At 41.8% G+C, this 25,045-nt stretch overlaps 1 protein-coding gene across 5 annotated transcripts in view; it reads left to right on the forward strand.

The window, feature by feature from the left end:
• Positions 1-457: 457 nt before the first annotated feature.
• The window catches only part of FXR1 (FMR1 autosomal homolog 1), a 68,827-nt gene continuing 44,239 nt past the window's right edge, over positions 458-25,045 (forward strand). For 2 of the 5 annotated variants that reach the window (XM_059687113.1, XM_059687115.1), the window contains exon 1: positions 460-602. In XM_059687113.1, the coding sequence (XP_059543096.1) occupies positions 552-602 (51 nt within the window). In that variant the 5' untranslated portion in view covers positions 460-551. Of the gene's footprint in view, positions 603-25,045 lie in introns of all 5 variants that reach the window. The other 3 variants (XM_059687112.1, XM_059687114.1, XM_059687116.1) reach the window with 3 other exon arrangements.

Consider the following 25,045-nt stretch of genomic DNA (forward strand, 5'->3'; position numbering starts at 1 on the left):
ATTTCATTTTTATTTTTTTTTTAAGAGATAGGCGAAAGAATGTGGAGCACATGGGATGGACACTGTTAGGCTTTCTTCTCCCCTGGAAAGTTTGTGTCAGTGGGCAAGTGGCACCCCCCATGTGGACTCCAGGCTTCCAGCACCTGCAGAAGTTGGGGGGCCAGGTGACCGAGAGCGGCGGGATCCGGGTGCGAGGGGCGTCCGGGGAGCTGCCTCCCCGCGGCCGCAGGGCGGGACCCGCGGGGTGGGCGACCCGCCGGAGCGGGGGGCGGGGACGCAGGGGCGGGTCAACAAAGGTCGGCGATTGTTCCGGGAGGGAAGCCGGGCGTGGGCGGCGGCGCGCAGAGCCGCGGGCGGAGGATGTGAGCCGCCGAGGGCGCTCCCGCGGAGAGTCGGGGCAGCGCGGCGAGACCCCAGGGGTGTGGGGCGGGGTGTTCCGGTCCCCGCCCTGTTTCCCCGCCCCCCCCCCGCCTCCTGCACGCCCCTCCCCCGCCTCCCCGCTGGTTGGAAAGTTTCTAGAACCTCTTCCCAGCGGCCTTTGCGGTTCCAACATGGCGGAGCTGACGGTGGAGGTTCGCGGCTCCAACGGGGCTTTCTACAAGGTACCCTTCTGCCGCTGGGTCGGGTCTCCCGGCGGCCGGGGCAGGTGTGGGGGAGGCTCGGTGGTCCCGGGGAGTGAGGTTTGGAGTCGACCCGGGTGGCCGGACACACGCCCCGGGCCGCTAGGTTCCTGGCGTCTCCCCCCTCCGCCCGCGGTTTAACGGTCTCGGGGTCCGGGCTCCGTTATGTTTTGAAACAAACGTCGGGCCCGTCCGGCGTTTCCCTCCTCGCGGGCCTTTTTCTGGGGTGCGAGTGCGGGCCGCGGCCGGCCGTGAGGGGGAGCCGAGCCGCTGCCGGGCGGCCGGGCGGGCGGGCGGCGGGAGCCCCGGGGAGGGAGCAGGCCCGAGCGCCGCGCGGCGGGGGCGCCGAGGAGGAGGAGGAGGAGGAGGAGGAGGTGGGATTGTGCGGTCACAGCCGCCCTCCCGCCCCGCGGACCCGCCGAGCCGGAGGCCGCGCCGACCCCCCCCACCCCTCGGGGGGCGCGTCGCGGAATCTGAGGAATTCACCTTTGTCCGGGGCTCGGGGCTAATAAACTTGAGCGTCCGGAGGAGGAGCGGGGGCTCGGTTGGAGGGTTAGGATCCAGGAGGGGAACTAGAATGCCTTGAAATGTGGCGGGTTCGAGTCTTTTTTTTCCCTTTTTCTTTCTTTCTTTCCTTTTTTTTTTTTTGCGGCCTGGGGAATGGGGCGGCGCCTGCGCCCCTCTAGTCAGGAAGAAAAGGCGAGAGACTTCCCGGCGGGGAAGTGTGGTTTACAGTGTGAACCAGATGAGGGAAGCGGGCAGGGAAGGGACCCTGTTCTGGACGGCAGTCCCCAGTGGGTTGGCTTGGAAGGTGTTGAGTTTTGTGGGGGTTCCCCCCTCCTCCCCCCCACGAGGGTTTTTTTTTGTTTGTTTGTTTCCATTGGGAGGAAGGAGACTGGTGACGGTGGGGTTAGGGCTGGAAAAGGGAAGAGGAACGGGAGGAGAATGGAGCAGGGGCCGCGGAGCTGAGGAGGAAGCCCGCCCGGAGCGGTTCTGCCATTGTAACGGTCTCCGCCGTCCCGCACCCCCCTTCCCCCCCAGGAGCGCCGGGATGGTCCGAGATCAATGGAGTCTCCCCAGCTGTCGCCTGTCAGTCAGCCTCCCGGAGCCGGCAGCTCAGATGTTGGAGAGCCCTGGCTATTTTTGCGGAGGGGCCTGCCTGCTCCTGGTGCAGGAGTATTGCGCGCGCGCAGGGCTGCTGCTTGCCACCTTTCGTTTCAGCGACCCTTGTATCCCGCGGGGTCTTACTTTATCTGGGGGTCAAAATTTCCTATTTTCAGCGATTTCCCTCCCGCCCCCGCCCCCTTGCCTTCCCTGGTTGACGGATTAGCTCTGTAGATTTGGTGTCCCTGTCACCTGCAAACAGCTTAGTGGGAAATCACAGTAAGGCTGTTGGCGTCTAAAGGCTCTCCTCCCTGTGCTCTTGACAACTTTAAGTCTCCTTAGGTGATCAGCGAAGTAGGAACGGCGTGACGGGAAGAAATTTCAACGCGAGACTAGTTCTAGCAGCAGGCTAGGTGTCACCCTTGGTGTCAGGCAGGCCCTGGCCGGGCCGCTCCTGGGGTGGAGGGCCCTCCCAGCATGCCAAGGTTGCTGGTTCCATCCTGGGTCAGGGCCTGTGCGGGAACGAACACAGGAGTCAACCTAGGAATGCGTGAATAAGTGGAATAACGAGGGGATGTTTTCCTCTCTTCCTTAAACCAGTCAGTAAAGAAACAAACTTTAGCGTCAGGCAAAGGGACCTGAGTAAAATTTGAGTAGCTACTTCATTGACTGCTGTTCTTAAGGGAACCTAGAGGTTGCCTCTGAATGAGTGCAGGCACAAGGCACAAAGGGGCTTACCATACTTTTTCTGTCAAGGGTAAATAAGGTTCATACGCTTTGCAGCAATACTTCCTCACCCATGGAAAAGTTTAATTGCTCACTATTTGATTACACAGTTCTTGTGTAATGGAGGCATGCTGCTTTTTTTTTTTTTTTTTGGTCATATTGAAAAGGACTATTTTGTCTTAAATTTTTGTGCAGCATGTAGATGGCAGAACGCCATTGCTTTTTGGCTAAGTATACTTTGTGTTGATTGCTACACAAGATAGCCTTCATTTCTTTTTTATACAACTCACTTATGATCATCATTGAAAGTTTCAGTAGACTGTTTACAGTCTTACTTTGGCTTCTCAGTATCAAGTCAAATCTCCCTATTTTGGAACTCTAAAGGTACCTGTTGTTGATCCCTACCCACCTATCTGCTAGATTCTACTTAGACTTTGACTCAGTTACTTGGTGTTACCTAACAAAGAAGTGGTTCTTTGGCAAAGTTTGGGAAGGACCCCCAAGCCGCGTTTTTATGTACTAAAATAATTGCATTTGAACATTTGAATTTTACTCTCGCCATAATCCACTGGTACATACATTTTGTGGAAATAGTGGTCTAAAAAACTCTTAGAAGAGTGAGAATGGTGAAGTGGAAGGAAGTCCTGGATTTGAAGTTAAATAAATGGGAATTCTTAGGTTTGTACTTTAGCTTACCATTATCTAGCAATGGACCCTGAACAGACCTCTCTGGGTCTGTTTTCTTTTGTGTAAAATGAGGGGTTTGAAAGAGCTCAGGGCCCCAATATTTTTTTTTCCTACTTGGAAAAAATTGGCTTAACACACAAGCACTTTTTTATTTTTAACTATGTAAATTTAGATTAATTTGAATATAGTAAAATTCATCTTTTTAGAAACACAATTATATGAGCTTTGATAAATGCTCATAATTGTGTAACCATCACCAGGATGAAGAGATAGAATAGTTTCACCATCCCATAAATTTCCTTCATCCCCCTTTGTAGTCAACTTCTCTCCTAGGTTGTTTTCTGTTCCCATAGTTTTGCATTTTTCAGAATGTCCTATTTGTAGAATCATACACCTTAATAGCATTTTGAGTGTGGCTTCTTTGATTTAGTGTAGCAGCAATTTAAAGTAATTTTTTTCTAATTTAAATAATGCATGGTTAGTTAGAATTTAGGAAATCGATCAGAAATTGCCTTGAGAATAACAGCTAACATTTTGGTGTGTTTTTTCTTCTAGTTGTGTTTTTCAATGTATAGGTGATTGATTTTCCTTTTTCTCCCCTTCCGTCTATACCAGCGGTTCTCAACCTGTGGGTCGCGACGCGACCATTGGAAAACATATAGCATATCAGATATTTACATTACGATTCATAACAGTAGCAACATTACAGTTATGAAGTAGCAACAAAAATAATGTTATGGTTGGGGGTCACCACAACATGAGGAGCTGTATTAAAGGGTCATGGCATTAGGAAGGTTGAGAGCCACTGGATACCCACAGACACACACTTGGATCTAAATGTGAATTGCCAGTGGCCCTGGCTGGTTAGAGCATGGGCCTGAGGTCCAAAGGGTCAAGGTTTTGATTCCTGGTCCAGGGCATGTACCTTGGTTGTGGGTTTGATCCCCTGACTTGTCTGGGCTCTTGTGAGAGGCAACCAATTGATGTCTCTTGCTCTATCCCTCCCCTCCCACACTCCCCCCCACTCCCTTCCACTCTGGCTGAAAATCAATGAAAAAAATATTCTTGGTTGAAGATTAGATGTGAATTGCCAGTGAAGAATTTCAGTCATGGGATTAGTAGCAATATCATCCTGCCTTGAAGCACTGCTCTGTAAACATTGATTAAAGGTTTTCTCCAGAAACTGAACCTGCATTTCACAAATTAATTGGAACCAGTGAATAGCTGAAGATTTGACCAAAAATTAGGATATCCCCCCCCCCCCCAAAAATAAATACACAAATAATAGCATGCTCTGTATCTTTTTTATTTTTTGAGGGAGTGAGAGAAACATCGATGTGTTATTCCACTCATTTATTCATTCATTGGTTGCTGCTTATATGTGCCCTGAGCAGAGATGGAACCCGAAATCTTGAGGTATCTGGAGGATGCACTAAGCCCTATGCAACTGAGCTATCCTGTCAGAGCTGTGTCTTGCTATTATAAATTAACAGTAGATCTATAGTTAGAGATAAAGACCTGATGCTTTGTTTGCAGCCTTATAATCTATGGGGATTGGAACAGATGGGAGATATATTAATTAAGTGCTTGATAGGAGATGTCATTTTTATGGAAATTTGCTTTTATAACCTTTTCTACCTGGAGCATGGCATTTTAGGGTTTATATTACTAGCCATTTAAGATTCCACCCCCCCTTTTTTTTTAAAGCTGTGAGTTAGAATTTACAATCTATGATTGTTAGAGTATTTACAGTGTTGTGTAACCATTACCACAATCTTATTTTAGAACATTTCCATTACCCATGCCCTCCCCAAAACCTTGTGCCTATTTGGGGTCATTAAAATGCTTTTTAACTGATGTACCTGATAATAAGCTTTGTAATAACATTGATAGCTATGGGCAGGATATAATTTTAAATATAAGTTGAAAGTCACTCAATTTCTGGCTCATATAGAGGAAAGTTTCCATGGTGTTCCAAGGAAATGTATAATTTCTAAGATGGTTGAATGACATATTAGGTCTTCTCTATAGAAAATAGAACTAAGTACTTTTAGAGCTTTGTGAGTTCTTTGACTATGTAATTGACTACAAAACAAATTTTAAAGTATAATATTTTCAAAGTCTTATTAACTTAGTTTATTTTAATATTAAAATGAAATTTGATAACAAAATATACAGGTTTAGCATCACTAATGATGATGACCTGTGGGGTAATAGTGAAGGAGTTGTATTCTGAGAGTGTAATGACTGCAAAGTTAGAGTAGTTTAGTGTTGACTCTTTTGTGGAGATTAGTTGTTGATGAAAAAGTGGTGGCTGTCAATAATACTAGGGACACTTAAATTAAAAACATACAATTCCAGATATTTTAAAGATAATTTTTAGTTTTACATATTTAAAATGTGATTATTATAAAAATGTAAAAGAATTAAGACAATTAAATGAAAAGGCCAATTAACAATTTTTAAAAATTATATTTAAATACTTTTCCTGTAGTTTTGTTTTTATAAGAACACGATTATGAAAACTCTGAAAAAATTAATAAAACTAGCTAAGGATGTATTGCCAAGGCCTTGGCTTTATTTACTTACAGAAAGCATGCTTTTTCCCATATTTTTCATTTTTTGCAGCAGCATATTTCCAACAGCATATTTGTGTGCCTTCTGTGAGTTAGGTAATAGTTTTCTATGAGTGCCTAGATATTGTGTGTCACTTATACATGTATTTCCTGATTTTCTTTCAAGGATTCCATGAGGTATGTGGTATCCCCATTTTACATTTTAGGAAATTGACATGATTAACTTGTTCAAGGTAACACTATGCTGAAGTGAGATTTAACTCTAGGGCTTCTCACTTCCAATTGCCTTGTTGAGCATAATACAGTGGGGCCTGGACTTACTAGTTTAATTCGTTCAGAGACCGAGCTCGTTAAGGAACTCGTTAACTCAAATTACTCCGTCAGCTCAATGCAAAAAATCTGCCGGAGACAGTATCTCAAAAAACTCCTTAGTCGGGACACTCGTAAGTCAAGGCCCCACTGTATTAGTTCTTCAAAGGAAATTTTAGAGTAGTGAGCTTACATTTCAGTTACGAATACAGGGCAGACGTGACTGGATAACAACTTGAGAAGTGAGTTCTCTACTACAATGTTAAAGATGTAGCAAACTAGTTTTTGTTGTGTTTTTTGTTTTTGTTTGTTTAGTGGGAAGAGTAATATGCCTTCTATCTTCCATGTCTGACTCTTAATTCTTGTACTGGCTGGTTGTGAGACCTTGATTTTTTTCATTTGCAGTATGAGACTGTTGGAGTGGTGGAATCTGCTAGGTTCTGTTCACATCTAGCTCTAACAACAATAACACCTATTATTTGTTGAGCATGCACACTACCAGATGGTGCAGGTACTTGACATGAATTTATCTCAGTTCTTTTATTCACAATGAAGGGGAGATCATGTTATCAATTAAGGAAACTGAGGCTATAAATGAATGTAGGTCCATAAAATTAGTAGGAGGCTGATCAAGATTCAGACTGATCTTTCAGACTCTAGAGAGCCTGATGTCTGTCATCACTACAGTATGTTTATTTTGGGGGTACAAATATTATATGGTTTGTCAAATTATTTTTCATTATAAATTACTACTAATTAATACAATGAAAGTCAGGAGGACTGAATTGTGAGGATTCCTGAAAAAATGATTTGAGCTATGTCTTCACTTTACAAAAATTTACTTTTTAGCCACATCACTGTGGCTCAGTATTTGAGCATTGACATATGTACCAGGAGGTCACAGTTCAATTCCTGGTCAGAGCACATGCCTAGGTTTTGGGCTCAATCCCCAGCAGAGAGCATGCAGGAAGCAGCTGATTGATGATTCTCATTATTGATGTTTCTATCTCTCCCTATTCCTTCCTCTCTGGAATCAATAAAAACATTTTCTTTTTGTAAATCTCTTTACAACAAGCATGTCAGACTCAAAGGCTAACACAGGCCAAATAAGGTTTAAGTTGATGTGGGCTGCAAAAAAAACAAAAGCTTCAATTTTCATACAAACGTAGATTTATTTTGATAGAGACATGCTGAATACAAAGGGCTGAAATAAATGAGTAATCCCGAACAGCTGGTTGTTATGATGTGTGCTGACCACCAGGGCACGTGTGGAACATGGCAGGCGTTGGCCACGGCAGGATGGTGGAGCAGTTGAGCGGGGGTGCCAGACCAAGCAGGGCGCCAGTCACTATCATCCAGGCAAGCCTCTGGTGGTTACTGAAAATTCTTTGCTCCCCGTGCTTGCACCTGCTGCCAGTGCCACCCTGCTTGCACCTGCTACCAGCACCAGAGCTGCTGCTCACACCCACTAACAGTGCTGAGTGACTGGGACCGACACCATGATCAAGCTGGCTCCTGGAGGCGATATAATCTATGTACTATAGGGCGGACGGGGTGCAGGGGGTGGGAAACATGTAAGAGCTTTATTGAGATACTAGAAGTCCAATGCATGAATTTGTGCACCAGTGGGATCCCTCGGCCTAGCCTGCAGGATCAGGCCGAAACCAGCTCTCTGACATTCCCCCAAGGGGTCCCTGATTGTGAGAGGGTGCAGGCCAGGCCGAGGGACCCCCACAGGTGCACAATAGGGGCCGGGGTAGGATGCTCGAGGGCTCCAGGGCATATCTGGCCTGTCTCACTCAGTTCCTATTGGCCGGACCTCAGCAGCAAGCTAACCTACTGATCCGAGCATCTGCCCCATGGTGGTCAGTGCACGTCATAGCGAGCAGTTGAACAGCCTGAGCATGTCATTAGCATACTGGGCTTTGATTGGTTGAATGGACAACCAGACACTTAGCATATTAGGCTTTTATTATATAGGATAATTCACATACTGTAACATTCATCCATGTAAACTATACAATTCATTTATTTTTATTATATCCACAGAGTGCCGGCAGACAGGAGACTGGGGTGGGGGGACAGCGGAAGGGGCCGGGCGGGGATGCAGAGGATGGGCCAAGACCTGCCCCTGTGCCCACCACAGCCTCGTGGCCCACAGTTCCTGTCAAGGGCCCAAATTCGTGCACTGGGCTCCTAGTCATTAACAAAATAATAGAGCATTTTAATAAAAATTATTTTTTCTGAACATTAACTTACCAGACACTGAATAACTGCACAAATTAATAAGCGTAACGCAAATAAACCTCTTTTTCTTGTTCTCGAAAGGAAAATATTTTCTGTTGGTGCACACCAAACAAGTCAGTACAAGACTAATAATGTAGCAGTTGGCTGCTAAAATATCCACTGCTAGTATTAGTGGAGAGAAATGGTGCGCCTGTGCATAAGGGAAACTGAATGCAACACAATTACAGTAATCAGTCATTAGTGAACATTGTAGTTCTGAGTTGAGGTATTCTTTAGCTGTAAAATCCATACTAGATTCCAGAGACTTAGTATGAAAAAAAGCATACATATCATAATTTTAAAGTAGTGATAACATGTTGAAATATTTTGGATATGTTGAATTAAATTATAAAATTTTTACCAGTTTGTATATTAATGTGGCTACTAGCAATTTTAAAACTGGATTATGCGGCTTAAATTATAATTTGTGCTGGATATAACTTCATGTGTTTATATCATCCTCAGTTGTTAGCTTTATATTGTGTAAGGTATTTTGGAAAATACTTGAAATATCCTATATAATAAAAGCCTAATATGCAAATTGTCCCCTTGGGTGGTCGTTCGACCTGGAGACCGGAAGTTCTACTGCTTGCTATGACGGGCACTGACCACCAGTGGGTGGTGTGGAACATGGCGGGCGTTGGTGATGTGCTGCAACCTCTCACTGGGGGTTGGGGGGATGGGGACGGAGGTGCGGTGAGAATGCAGGGTGTCTGCCAAACTCGCTCTCATTCTCCCTCCTACCCTCCCCTGGGACGCCTCGCACCTGTGCGGCCTCTTCTGGGTGAGCCAGGCCACAGCTGCCGGGATTGCAAGAGCCAGTCGGGCTCCCCGTGGGTTTATAAGGATGGGTTTGAGAGGCCGGCTGGGAGAGAGTGTGTTGCCCTCTCTGTGCAGCGCCACTAGGCGGCCCAGAGGCCCATACCGTGTCGGGCTGCGCTCGCCACATCTCCGCGTGGGGACTTGGGCACCGTGACTCAGGCAGAAGGGGGTGTGTGGGGGACTGGGAGCCCAGGTGCTGCCCAGGGCCCAGAGGTCAGCTGGGACCTGCCTTTCCACTCCAGACGCTCAGGCTTCAATCGCCAGCCTGGCCTAGGGACTGCACCCTGCATGAATTTCATGCATCAGGCCTCTAGTTTTATATATGCATGTGTAGTATGAAACTTTTATTAATAATGTGACATTTCTTGGTGCTAATCATGCCACATAGCATATTTCTTTTAGGGTACCAGAGCTTTTTTTTTTTTTTTGTAGTCTTTTTTTTTAATTAAATCTTTATTGTTCAGATTATTACATTTGTTCCTCTTTTTTCTCCCCATAAACTTCCCTCCTTCCAGTTCTCGCCCCACCCTCCGCCCTCACTCCCCACCCACTGTCCTCATCCATAGGTGCACGATATTTGTCCAGTCTCTTCCCGCATATCCCACACCCCTTTCCCCCCCAAGAATAGTCAGTCCATTCCCTTTCTATGTCCCTGATTCTATTATGATCACCAGATTATTTATTCACTTGATTCTTTGATTCACTTGTTGATAGATGCATGTTTGTTGTTCATAATTTGTATCTTTACCTTTTTCTTCTTCTTCCTCTTCTTAAAGGATACCTTTCAGCATTTCATATAATCCTGGTTTGGTGGTGATGAACTCCTTTAGCTTTTCCTTATCTGTGAAGCTCTTTATCTGACCTTCCGTTCTGAATGATAGCTTTGCTGGATAAAGTAATCTTGGTTGTAGGTTCTTGGTATTCATCACTTTGAATATTTCTTGCCATTCCCTTCTGGCCTGCAAAGTTTCTGTTGAGAAATCAGCTGACAGTCGAATGGGTATTCCCTTGTAGGTAACTGAGTTTCTTTCTCTTGCTGCTTTTAAGATTCTCTCTTTGTCTTTTGCTCTTGGCATTTTAATTATGATGTGTCTTGGTGTGGTCCTCTTTGGATTCCTTTTGTTAGGGGTTCTCTGTGCTTCCTGGACCTGTAAGTCTATTTCTTTCACCCGGTGGGGGAAGTTTTCTGTCATTATTTCTTCAAATAGGTTTTCAATATCTTGCTCTCTCTCATCCTCTGGCACCCCTATAATTCTGATGTTGGTACGCTTGAAGCTGTCCCAGAAGCTCCTTATACTATCTTCGTATTTTCGGATTCTTTTTTCATTTTGCTTTTCTGGTTGGGTGTTTTTTGCTTCTTCACATTTCAAATCTTTGCCTTGATTCTTGCGCTCCTCTGGTCTGCTGTTGGGAGTCTGTATAGTATTCGTTATTTCAGTCCGTGTATGCTTAATTTCTAGTTGGTTCTTTATCCTAACATCGAGGGTCTCATTAGATTTCTTGAGGATCTCACTACATTTATCGGCGGCTTCTAGACAGTTCTTGAGAGACCTTAAAAGTGTGGTTCTGAACTCAGTATCCTCCATTGACAGTTTTGTCCTGTTTCTTTGTCTCCGCATTTTTTATGCTTTCTTGGTGCACCCCCTAGTGGTCTTTGTGCGCAGTCTTGTTGTAGTTAAGCCTTGATTGTTGTCGGCAATAGTGGGGGTGATTTGACCTCCAGGCTAACTGGCTATGAGAGTCTGCTGTGTCTGGTACCAGAGCTTTTTAAACAAAAGTTTTATTTCCAATTACAGTAGATGTGCCATATTATATTAGTTTCAGGTGTGCTATATTATTTAGACATTTATATACTTTCTGAAGTGATAACCCTGATAAATCTAATGCTCATCTGACACCATACATAGATATTGCAATATTATTAACTATGTTTAGAAGATTCTTTGGTAGATCTTTAGCAAATAGTAAAACTAAAACTGTTTTGGTGGTTATTAAATTTTCTAGGACCAAATCTTCAAAAAAAACAAAAACAGCTCAAGCCAAACAAAAGCAATACTAGGCATTACTTTGTTACTCTGAGCATGTATATTTAGATGTATAACAATCCTTTTATTATTTTAAAGAGGCCAAAAGAATGGCAAAAATTGAACCAACATTAAATCTGAGTTAAATACCAATCGTTTTGTCTCTCATACTATAGCTTTAACACCCTTTGTTTAGTGTTTTTTGGAGGATGAGTCTCTCCCAGTAATAACTAATGGAGTTTATAGATATTGTTGGCAAAGGAACATGCATTCCCCTGGCAAGATTTCTTCAGGATAATTAGTCATATTAAAACTTTCCTTCCTTTCCCATGTTATAACTCTTTGGTTTTATAGTTTTTCAGGTTATTTTCAAGTGTCAGGTTTTTCAGTAACTTGATGTGTGTACTTAGTAGTAAGTCTTCAATACATATTGAAAGAACAAATGAATCAGTTATTCTTGGCTTTTGGACTCTGATATATTGTTAGACTTAAACATTATAACATTGCATGTATACAAAACTTCATTTTAAATTTTGATTCAAACAACTTAAATTGGCTTTTTTTTAGGGGTTATATATTAATTCTTGTTAAGTTCAGCTATTGTAACAGAACTTTATGCGTACGGAAAGAACTATTGGGAACTTCAACTCTTTGCAATAGGAAAGTCATAATAGTTTTGGGTGGCCATTTGGAACCACTAAGTCATTCCATTTTAAGGTGAACTGTTGGATTTTACAAACTTGTGAAATTAACAAGCAAAGAACATTACTGGTATGCAAGCATTAGTAGGTACTTATGCATTCTTATGAAATTTTCATACCTTCATTGTCATTTTATTTAGAACACTTAAATATTCAATACTAAAGAATGCTGAAGGCTTACCTTGAGTAACTTTTTTCCTTAACACATTTCGTACCGCTCAGGAGTTTTCTCGTGTTTCGCGCGCCATCTGTTAAGGACCGCTTACTCGTTTTTCACGCCCATGGAAAAAGGAGCGGATCTAGATACTTATGTATATTTTGTTTGGTCCCTTTTCATAGAGGAAAATGTTTTACGCAGTACCATATGTTAGAAAAGTACTAGGAACTTTAATTGTTTAATTGTTTCTGTAAATAAAAATGTTATAATTATTGAAAAACAACACCTAAAGTGCATTATGATGATTTAAATAACGTGCAATTTGCCCAGAAACGTGTGGTCCCTGGCGTGTCTTAGAGATTTCTATGCAGTACAAAATGTGTTAATATAACTTATTCCATAATGATGTAATAATTTATGTAATGTATAATGTGATTAGTAAATTTGCAGATTTTTTTATTTGTGGGATGTGTACATTGATTTAAAATATCTGTTTGTAGATTAGTTTGTCTTTAGTGTATTGTTTGAAGCTACTTTTTTTTTTTTAAGAGATTTGCAAAGTTTATTTGAAAATCCATAATTGTAACAGGACATTTTAACATGTTTTCCCAGGGAATGAAAAACAATATTTGGTAGACTATAAAAGCTGAGAGAACAGTTAATAAAATATTTTTATGAAACACCTACAGAAACACCCCAAAATACATGTACTTTTAATCATATCCAAACAATTGAAAATATATTGAGGGAACGCCCACAGTCTTCCTGACAGGTGGAAGGTGCTTATTCCCATATGTATGAACCAGGTCAAGGCAGCCAGTGCACATGGCACCTGAGAAACAAACGCCAGTGTCCTTTTTGACTGCATCATTGTAGATGTCATGGCGAATCAGGAAAGCATACTCACTGGCCTGGTTAACTGCAGAAGGTGTTTTCTGTACAAATTAGACCATATCTACATATATAAAAGCCTAAGCGACCAAAGGACTGGTCAACCAGTCGCTGTGGCACACACTGACCACCAGGAGGTGGATGCTGGATGCTGGAGCTGCCCCCTGGTGGTCAGTGCACTCCTACAGTGGGAGTGCCGCTGACTGCCCGGCCCAGCAGTCCACCAGCCCGGTGGCAGCCACTCACTCCCTCGGTAGTCCTGCAGATCCATTCTCCAGGGAACGGGCCAGGCACTGATGGACTGGCACTGCCTGCACGATCCCTACAGCTCTGCCAGCCTCCTGGAAGTCGGCCTCGGGCGCCATGACCACTTCCCCTCCCTAGATACTCTGCAAGGAAGAAACCATTTAAAAGCGGCCGCGAGGTGGCTCCCGACAAGGCGTGGACAGCTGGCGTGAAGTCAGTGGGATGGATCTGGATCCCGGGCTGCAAGGGCGTCCCACTGCCTGCCCAGAGGGCCGATTGTGTCACAGCTGGCCAGTGCTGCTGTGGTGATGCCGGCCTCTTCCAATTAGGACTGACAGGGCGTGAGCCTGCGGTGGGCACAGTGGGGCTGGGGTGAGCTGGAGAGGCAGGCAGGCAGGAGTGGCAGGCGGCGTTGGACTGCAGGTTTCGGCCTAATCCCCGCAGGCCACGCTGAGGGACCCCACCCATGCGAATTCATACAACGGGCCTCTAGTACAGATATAATCTAGAGAAGAGAGAAATTAGACATAAACATGGGAGTTTGAATCAGTTACCTGGTGAAGTTAAGAGTTTTTTTAATTGCAGTAGCAGTCTTGAATGTTCATGCTTGTTATTGGAATCAAATTGCAGCTTAGATTTTTTAAGTGTAAACATAAAACAAAAGTTTGTTAGTTTGAAAGTAGATTTGAGGTCCTAGAGATGGAAATATTTAAAAAGGTGTGGGGAGTAGTAATGTATATATATGCTGTAAGGAAAAAATGCTGGCTTAAGATATATTTATACATACATGTACATATGTATAATTTTACACATGCTTAAGTATATTGCTTTATTGTAATTTTAAAAAATATGTGTGCTTTTTTTAAAAATTTAAGAGGAAGGGAGAGGGAGACAGGGATAGAAACAACAGTGATGAGAAAGAATCATTGATCAGCTGCCTCCTGCCCACACCCTACTGGGGATAGAACCCAAAACCCGGGCATGTGCCCTGACCAGGAGGAATCAAACCTTGACCTCCTGGTTCATGGGTTGACACAACCACTGAGCCACACCAGCTGGGTGCTTTATTGTAATTTTTTCCCTCCTCTTGGCTTCCTTTCACCACTTGATATCCTTTCTTCCCCATTTTATTTTAGGTAATCCATTTATAGCCAAGTATACATCATACCTGATTTGCCTACATACTCAGTAGAATGGTATATAGATACACATTCAGATACTCATGTATGTTTTTTCCATAGTCTATAACAAAAAGATAATCTACATCTTGGCTCTTTTTACTTGGAATGTAATTATGTTTTAATGGTTATGTAATGTTTCACAGGAAGAATTCAGTCATTCTCCAGTTAGTAGATACTTGGTTCTCATTTTTTTGCTACTCCACATACCTGTTTCCATTGGGTAGATTTCAAAATGGGATAGCTTGTAGAAGGGAACTTGTTTTTGTTTTTAACTCTAATGTTAACAGATTAAATTTCCAAAAAGGCTTAGCACTTCCTTTTTCTTCCATCAATGACTGTCAGTGCTTTTCTTTACATCTTATCAGGAATGGGTTTTATAATCTTCAATTTTTGCCTGTGTTGGATGTAAAGGATTATCTCATTGGAACTTTGACTTGCAGAATTTTAATATTTGTTGGCCACTTGGATTTACTTTTCCGTAAGTTGCCTGTCATTTGCCCATTTGCCTATTGGGATGTCATTTGTCCCTTTTTGGGATTGCTTAAGAGTTATTTATTGTAAGAGTTCTCCTCCACATCTATTATCTGTTGACATTCTGGTATCCCTGGCCATAGAGAACTTTTAATTTGTTTTTATATACTGATCTATTTTTTCCCTGTTAAGGCTTTAGGGTTTCCAGTCCTGGTTAAGACATCCTATGTTCAGATTATACATAACATTCCTTAGGTTTTCTTACAGTGTTTCATTCATCCATTTTATATTTACTACATCAAGACTTACTTTTGAATATATATAGGCAGTTGTATTAGCACCATGTATTAATGGGGAATGGGGAGATGTGGGGGGATTGGTATTTGCTCTCTTTAGCCAAGTCTTCCTCAATTCTAGGATTGGGATGGTAGGAGGATGTCCAACTCCAAGAAAGCTGGGTCTCATTCAGGGTTTATAGAATCTGCTGAGAATTGCCCCAAAAAGTCTCTTAGGTGCTCTGGGAAGACCATAGCGTCCCTGAAGTGGGACATTGTGACTTGCTTTTGGGCAAATAAGCGAGTTAGGAGTCTTATTTTCCTTATCTTACTGTCCTGGGCCCTCTTTTGTTTTACCTACCACATAAATAGTGGATTTGAGCCCCGTCTTAATAGTGAAACCCCACTATACTATCGTGTCTTTAATAAGAGATTTTTTTCCCCTTTCCCTATTGATGAGTTTTTTATATATATATGTTAACTGTATACATAGTTCAGAAACACATTGCTTTATTAGAAATTATTTAAATTGTGTGACATAAAAGCTCCAGGAAGATTTACCATGGTATTTATTGAGGGTTCGGGAGAGGAGGGATTGCTTTAAATTCTTCTAGCATACCTTTGAGTGCCTGGGAATACCTTAGTTTAAGATACTTCAACTGTTTGCAAATTGAGACTCACATAAAACTATGATTCGTGCACTGGCCTGGCCTGCGCCCTCTCGCAATCCGGGGGATGTTGGAGAGCCGGTTTTGGCCTGATCCCCGCAGGCCAGGCCCGGCGACCCCATCTCATGCACTGGGTTTATGGTATGCATATAAGATCTTTGGTTAATCTCTTCCTGTCCTGCCCCCTCTTCCCTTCCCTCCGAGATTCATCAGTCTGTTCCATGTTTCCATGCCTGTGATTTCTGCTCCTGTGTTGAGCATCTGCCCCCTGATGGTCAGTGTGTGTCATAGCTACCGGCTGGTCAGCTCATCCCTTAAGCTTTTATATATGTAGATTGCTTAGGTTATGATGACCACTTATATCTGGGAAGCCCCCAAGTTAGTTTTCTCAACCTAATAGAGTTTCTCATCTGAATTAAAAAACACACTCTTCTCAGGTTTTCAAAGATGGTGTATAGCTAGTGCCATTCTATATGCATGGGAGACAAGTTAATTTATTTTGGACAATGAATGCTTTAATGATTGGGCTCTTAGAGACTTGTGTTGTATTCAGTTTTCTCTTTTTAATCCTGTAAATTGGATCATATGTGTATAGAGTGCAAAGTAGGACAACAGATGATTCTGACTGTTGGCATCTTGATTGGAGGTGTAGAAGTAAGCCAAAGGTAGAGATGCCTCTAGTTGGAAGTTGGGTTTAGATTCTAAGTACTAGATTATTTTTCCATTTGAGAAGTTAGTGGAAGATCCATACAATTTCACTGTATTGAAAATGGCATCAGGTGTAAGAGGCAATAAGTGGAAATGTCAACTAACCTGAGAGATAGTTTTCTTTATCTTTTAGAATTTTTTTTATATACTTATGGAAAGGTCTTCTTCAAACATCTTGCATACATAAAATGAAAACAAGCATCACATTTAAATTAAATTCAATTTGGTTAAAACACCTTCACACGTGATTCTATTTCTTCTTACAATATCTTCTTCAGTGCCATGGAGAGCATTGATGTTGCAAGAAAACTTTAAAAGAGCTTTCCTCAATTAATCTCCAGGATTTTCTCCCAAGAGTTTTCACCCACTCTGCAACATTTAGTGCTGGTGCTTTCTTGATTTTATCAGAAGGTGTCAGCAGAACAGCCTTCTGGTAAGAAACGGCAGTCTTTCCTAGAATGGTCTTCATTGGTTTGCTGAATGAAATGTCAAGGTGTTGTCAAGTGTCAAAGAAAATTGCAAGCAAACCAAGTTTGAGCATACTAGTACTTTTTAAAAAAAATTGATTTTAGAGAAAGAGGAAGGGGGAGAGAGAGAAACATTGATTTGTTTTTCTACTTATTTATCTATTCATTAGTTGATTCTTGTATGTGTCCTGACCAGGAAACAAACCTGAAATCTTGGTATATCAGTACAATGCTCTAACCAATTGAACTCCTGGCCAGGGCTTTGAGCATACTTAAACAGTAACACTTATATTTATATTCTGACTGCCATATGGTTATCAGCTATTCTAAGATGCCATCTATCATTGTAAGAAGCATTCTGATTTCAGAGATATTAAATCATTAGTATTGATGGGCTGAGAAGGCAGACTGTGGTCAGAGGATGAATCATTAAGTAAACTGATAATTGATCAAAGGGTAACAAGTAATAAATCCATTGTGGCCATTCTTGGAAAACAAAAACCTGAGGCAAATTTTGCATAAATTATGCTATTAAACTTTTCATTTTTCATGAGTCACGCTTTATAATCACATTTATCCACAACAGTAAACTTTACCTAATGTAGTTGGGAAAAATGGAGACTTAACCCAGTCAGATAGGCCCTGTATAGGACCTGATATATAGAGACTTTATTCTAATTAATTTGTTTATAGATTACAATATTTAATCACCTTTGCTTCCGTAATTAAGCCATCAACTAATATTTGGAGAAGACATAAAAAATGTGGTTACTTCACTGTTGTGTCAAATAAATGGAAAAATAAAGTCTCTAAATTTCACAACAGTAATCCTGAGAAAGAGTTTAAGAGTTTTGGATCTGGGCTTCCACTCAACCATTAAGAATTCATGCTCGCTAGTTTCTGTTAGTAGTTTCCTGAGTAGTAATGTTTTAAAGTTTCTGTTTCCTTATAAGGAATGTAAGTTTAGGGTTGAAGTGAATTACAATATTAAGAAGTCAGTGGATTTTTAAAAAATCTAAAGTAATGGGCGGATTTTAAATGATAATTACTTTCCAGTCAAAGGAATTTTTCTAGACTAGGATGATATGTTCTTAATGAAGTTAGTAGGGATGTTCCAGAGGGATTCATGCTTTTCTGTAGGTTTCTAAGCCTCAACAAGCAATCTCTGATAAATTGATTCACACTTTAAACATTAAAATTTTATTTAAACTTACATTTATGTTTTGGACAACAGAGCTGCCTCTTCAGTTGTGAACTAGATTTTGTTCTGGAACTTTGGCTTAAATAGGCTTTTAGGAAAAGGTGCCTTATTTCTTCACATTAGTATTGCTACCAGACTTAACTTTTTGGAGTTTAAAAATACGAATTAGCAAAAGCATTTTATCATCTGATTGCTCCAGACCGAAAAATAGGGTTTTTTGTTTTGTTTTGTTTTAAGTATTTTTGATTGATTTCAGAGAGGAAGGGAGGAGAGAGAGAGATAGAAACATCAATGATGAGAGAGAATCATTGATCTGCTGCCTCCTGCACGCCCCACACTGAGGACTGAGATGGCAACCCGGGCATGTGCCCGACTGGGAATCGAACCGTGACCTCCTGGTTTATAGGTAGATGTTCAACCACTGAGCTATACTGGCTTGGCAGAAGAGGTTTTAAATTTAGTAATTATAATAGAAACTTTGGGCTATGTATATGTGTATGGTTTCAACTTCTTTTCTCTAATGTGAGGGAACTGAAAGGTGTATAAAAAGGGTCCATAATTCACCCCTTCTTATTTTTGACTGTATATCTCAATTTTTGAATTCCTATAGGAATTCCATCTTGCTTTCTGTTTAACCAATAAGATTTTCTTCCACATGAGTACCTACCAAGTTGAAAAACCTGTTTTTCAGTTGTGGTGTTCTGTAACTTCAAAAATGTATTCTTATGTTAAGCCGATACAGCTGTGTTCCTTGTACCACAGGCCATTTAAGCTCCCACCCCAAAATTGCCATATACCCTATGCAAATGTTTAAAAAATGAAGTCGATTTTTATGTTCTAATGAGAAAGGATCTACAAGATATAAAGTGGGAAGAGAAAAGCAAAGTTCAAAACAAATTGTAGTAAATTTGTAATACTTTAAAGAGGATTTTATACATGTCTAAAATTACAACTTACTTTTTTGTGACTTGACCTGCCCATTTACATAATTAACACCCATTCTTCTCTTATCAGCTTATTTCAGCTTGTTCTTACTAAATCAGCAAATAATACTATAAATTGGGATTTTAACTGTTGTTTCACTTTCCTTTCCTTTCTTTGTGATACTGTTTGCTTAATCATATTTTAGCCTTTAGTAATATAAGTTTATCAAACTTTTTGTTTGTGGCTCTGTTGTTTTTGGGTACTTGTCTTGGGCTTTCTCCTAAAATCTTTATTGATTTTTAAAAAGTTTGAAACATTCATCCATTGATTTTTGGTGAAGAAATCCATTTTCTCCTGTTTTTAGTTTTCTAGATGAGTTAAACCTATTTTTTGGAGTCTGTGTCTTTTTTGTCTCGATTATTGTAGCTTTAAAATGAACTTTAATGTTTGGATAGAGGTAGTGTATTCTAGTTAACTCCTACTCCCATTTAAAAGTTTCCTTTTTGAATACTTTCTTGTTTTGGTGTAATTTTATTAGGAATGACCCATTCTCCAACAGAATCATATACTCCCTTAGTATTTTAATGGGATTCCATTTAGGGATATATTGAAATTTTTATAATATCAAGACCCTCTATAACCGGTTCTCAACCTGTGGGTCCCGAACAATGAAAATACAATCCTGCATATCAGATATTTACATTACGATTCATAACTAGCAAAATTACAGTTATGAAGTAGCAATGAAAATAATTTTATGGTTGGGGGTCACTGCAACATGAGGAACTGTATTAAAAGGTCACAGCATTAGGAAGGTTGAGAACCACTGCTCTATAAGAATGACATGGTTTACATTTTCCTAAACATTTATTAGTAAAGTTTCAAAGATTTCTGCACATTATGCACTTTTTTGTTTTTGAGGGCATTTCTACGGTTTTGTTTTTAATGCCGTTAGAATATTTTTTGTCCTTTATTTTCCAGCTGCTTGTTATTTTTATCTAGAAAGCTGATTATTGGTTAACTTGCCACCTTACTGAATATTTAAAAATAAATTTATTTCAGGCTAGATTGCATTTGAAAAATAATTTCTTAAAATAGTGCTTAACTACCTACGGATTTCTGTTCCCTTTGAAACCAAAAATGCGGGTGTTTTGAGTCCCAGTTCTTGTCTCACCAAAAAAAAAAATAAAAAATGAAATCAAGGACAAAAACGATTAATGGAACCAAAGTTTATTGGGAGAAGCCAGTCCTGGAAAAGGTGCAGCTAGGGTTCTAGGAGCAGGCCAGTGTCCAGAACTTCCTTCCATGTTACAGTGGGAGTGGTTTAGTATCCAAGCTAATTAAAGTCTCTAATAGTCCATGTGTGGAAGGCCACATGGCCATAAGCCATGTGGACTTAGGGGACGTGCTCCCCTGCAACAGGAATGTTAGGTATCCATTGTGCACCGCACCAGGGGAGAAGGGAAGGGAGTGCTCACTCTTTTGTATATATGCTTGCCCCACAGCCTTGTGATTGGTTATCTGCATGCAGTCTTTGTGATAGCCATACATTTTAAAGGTAACGCCTCTGGCGCGCTTGCTTGCACGCATCCTTCCTTCCCACCCCAATTGGGGTGTTCTAATATCTTTGCCTAGCTGGGTTCCTGGTTTCACTTCCTCCTGCTATAGTCCCGCCCCTACCTAGCTAACTCTTTTTGGTCTCACCATCTCTCCTCCTTTACTCCCAATTTACACATAATTTATGACATTCTTGGGTTTTTACTACATGATGCTCTTTCTTCTGGGAGAACATTCTAAGATACTTTGATGACATGTTTGAATGAACAGATTAAGGGACTATTTTATAAAGATGCCTTGGAATCTTTCATATTTGCATATGTATGCAAAGATGAAAAAGAAATGTGAAAAGTTCTTTTCTGAGAAATATGGTTCCTGAACCAGATGATTGTGAGTAGGAAGAGAGATAAAAATCCCTAATGTTGGAGTACCAGGAGGAAGACAAAGTTACGGAGAATTAAAGTCATAAAGGGCCGGCCCCCCCCCCCCCCCCCATACACAGTGTGCCGACAAATATAGCTATTGTTATTTGGTGACCCTTGATTCAAAGACTTTGGCAAAGATGCCACTCTGCTGTTTGGGGTCTCCTTAGTATAAAGGGACCTGCCATTATTCTGCTGACTTGGAGAGTACAAAAATGTCTTGAAAAGTATTGACTTTGACCTGCACCAAATGGACACAATTTAATCGAGATCTAGCCACCAAAGTATCTTATCCTTAGCATCTAGGTTTTGGGCGATGGGACATATTTCCTAACTGTTCACTACAGTCCAAATGTACTTTAAGGACTGGCTGTCAGGTCCTTAATTCATTTAATCTTATGCCTGAAGGATTTAAACAATAAGAGTAGGTGTCCAGAGCTTTATTTTTTTCTTAACGATTGTGAAAGTGTGCATCCAAACAAAGCTGATATTGATGTGCTGGAAGTAAAGTGGGGGTGGGGACAGGTATAAGCACAGATTTTTAATGGAAAAAGATTTTATTATAATGAAGAGTAGAATTTCCCAGTGACTTGGAGCTCTGATTTGAACTAGTCCACATTATATAGAAATGATAAGGATTGACATAATGGAACATTCCAAATTCTGAAAGTTGTTTGTGAAGGACTAGAAAATAGAAAACATTAGTGAAAGCTGAAAAGTATGACTGACCTCTGATGGTAAGATATGTTTTACTCTAATATTCATGAAATTGAAAATTCTAAGTTTCTGAAACATAGAAATTGCAAGAGTGTAACAGAAATAGATGTGCTGGTAACATAACTATGAAAGTGCTCACCAAAAAATGATTGCTGAAAGTAGATGTGTGAATGAAGTACTAGGAATAGAGAAACAGACAAGGATATCATTAATATAGTATGGTCAGGTAATCAGAGCTTGTACTAGAATGGCAATTCTTAATTTTTAGCTTTGGGAGGAGAGGAATAAAAAAAAAAAAAATGAGTCCAGAATTGCAAACAGGAACCATTATAGCACTCGTGAAAGGAAAGTACACTACGTTCTCACTTAACATCATCCATAGGTTCTTGGAAACTTGAACTTTAAGCAAAACTACCTATAAGAAAACCACTTTTACCATAGGCTAATCCTATATAATAAAAGAGTAATATGTAAATTGTCCCCTCCACCGGGAGTTCGACCAGGTGGTGGGGCCAGCCCACCCGGGTCCCCCCCCCCCCCCCCCCCCCCCGCCAGTCCAGCCCGATGGACCCCGATCAGGGCAGCCAGCTGGACCCCACCAGTGCAGGAGCCTCTAGTTGATATATAAACAAGAGTTAAATTCCTAAAGCATATTTCTGATCACAAAAATGTCACCAGATTTCTAAATAAAGATTCAAAACACATTTAATATTAAACATTGAAATTTGAGTTATATAGACATTTAAGAAAGATGAATAAAAAAGATGATTTTTCAACCTGCTTTTTCCAGTTCAGGGTTGGGGGATGGGGAGGGGATTGGAGCCTATCCTGGCAACTTGGGGCACCAGGCATGAACCAGCCCTTGACAGGAATCCCTTCCATCTCAGGGCACACTCCTCCCACACTCACTCAGACTGGGACATTCACCTCATGTGCACATCTTCAGGATGTGGGAGAAAACTGGTGTACCTACCTAGAGAACACTAACACAGATACGGGGTGAATGAGCCAACTCTACACAGGACGGGAATAGATTTTTTTTTACTCTCAACATGAAAATGAAACAGTACAATTTGAGAACCTGCTATATCCTGAGTTTTAGGCCTCAAAAAATGTTTGTATTGAAATAACCCATAACAAATAAATCAGGTTATAGGCTTTTAAAGCTGGAGAGAGATCAGGGTCAAATTACAGATCATATAATTGAGTAGCAGATGTGGGAGGAGGGTACTGAGAGATGAATTATAGTTATCTACATTCTGTGAATGGTGATTTTGTTGTTTTTAATCCTCACCCAAGGATATTTTTTTCCCATTGATTTCTAGAGAGAGTGGAAGGGAAGGGGGAAACAGGAGAAAAAAAAATCCACATGAGAGAGAAACATCTGTTGGTTGCCTACCTGCATGCCCCTTACAACCCCTACTGGAGCTGGGGAATCTGCAACCCACGTACTCACTCTTGACAGGGAATCCTGTGACCGGGTCTGAGGGCAGAAGGCCATGGCCAGTGCTCTAAACAAACCAGCCAGGGTGGCGATTACTATATTATTAAAGAAAATGAATTTTTTTTTTCTTTTTCAGCCCCCATCTGTTACCCTCTTCTAAGTTCCAAAGATTTTTCTGGAGTGGTATTGTTGATCTTGCTTTTTGCCTTTTCCACTGCCAGTTTGTTTCATAGTTTTTGGTTTTCTGATTTACTTAGAAGAATGCCTAAGGTATAGTATTTAAATATTGGTAGTTGTTGCTTTTTTAGAAATTGATTAGGCTTCTACATCTATTTTGTGAGTTTACTAAATTTTGTTGCATTTTTGTGTGTGTTTCCTTTGTGTGTGTGTGTGGGGGGGGGAGGTTATCCCTAAAAATCTTTTTGGTATTGTTTAATGGGCTTCTGATAAGGAGATAAGGTAAACAGATGTGCTCATTTCTGCTCTCTTTTAACAAGGAACTGAAAATGTATGTTTATTTAGATAGTTTTAGTGCATCTTATGAAGTCTAGTCTGATCTTTGTTTTGCAAAAATATTTACTAAATACCTGGTGTTTCAAAGTGTGTGTATGCATATGGCTAAGGTTGAGAACTTTGCATTTCTGATTGACAGAAATATAAAATGTCATTTAATGTCAGTTGTAATCATAATCAGGTGCCAAGGACTGCTTGCCCAAGGTTATATAGCGATAGAGCCAAAGATTTGAATAACAGTTGTTCTGTACTTGAGTCCTTTGCTCTTTCTTGAGTATGTTAGGTCTAATGATTTCTTTCAGCTATATTCATCAAATGAAGGTAGAGTAATTTTAAGACTTAAAAATGACTACTGATTTTTATTGAGAATCCTATATAATAATCCTATCTAATAAAAGAGAAAAATGGTAATTGGCGTACGACGATACCCTTTTCATTGGCTAATCAGGGCTATATGCAAATTAACTGCCAACTATGATTGGCAGTTAACTGCCAACTATGATTGGCAGTTAACTGCCAACTAAGATTGGCAGTTAACTGCCAACAAGATGGCGGTTAATTTGCATATGTAGGCACAATGCAGGGAGGCGAAAGGGAAAGCAGGAAGAAGCCCCCTGCCACTGACAGTGATCGGAAACCCAGGGGGGAGCTAAGAGCTGGGGGGCAGGGCAAAGGCGGCCCTGGGGCCACCTTTGCCCTGCCCCCCAGCCATGATCAGAGAATCAGGCGCCTTTGCCGCCTTGGCCAGTGATAGCAGGAAGTAGGGGTGGAGCCAGCGATGGGAGCTGGACACGGTCGAAGCTGGCAGTCCCGGGAGCTAGGGGTCCCTTGCCTGGGCCTAAAGCGGAGCCCACGATCGAGGGGCCACTGCAGCTGCGGGTCCCTGCTGCCCGGGCCGGACACTTAGGCCAGAGGCGTTAGACCTGGTCAAGGGGCCGATCCCGTGATTGGTGATCGGAGGGTGATGAGGGTCAACTCCTCTGGCCGAGGCATCAGGCCTGGGTGGGGGGATGAGCCGGGGATTGGGGCATATGATGGTCCCCTTGCCCAGGCCTGAAGCCTGGGTCAGAGGCATCAGGCTTGGGCGGGGGGTGGAGCAAGCGATCAGAGGGAGATGGGGGTCCCCTGCCCAGGCATGATTCCTGGGCCAGAGGCCTCAGGCCTGGGCGGGGGCCAGAGCCAGTGATCAGGGGGAGATGGGGGTCCCCTGTCCAAGCCTGACACCTCTGGCCGAGGCGTCAGGCCTGGGCAAGGGGCCGATCCTGCGATTGGAGGGTGATGGGGGTCAACGCCTGAGGGCTCCCAGTATGTGAGAGGGGGCAGGCTGGGCTGAGGGACACTCCCCTCC

The sequence above is a fragment of the Myotis daubentonii genome, chromosome 3 (assembly GCF_963259705.1).
Source record: "Myotis daubentonii chromosome 3, mMyoDau2.1, whole genome shotgun sequence".
Lineage (NCBI taxonomy): Eukaryota > Metazoa > Chordata > Mammalia > Chiroptera > Vespertilionidae > Myotis > Myotis daubentonii.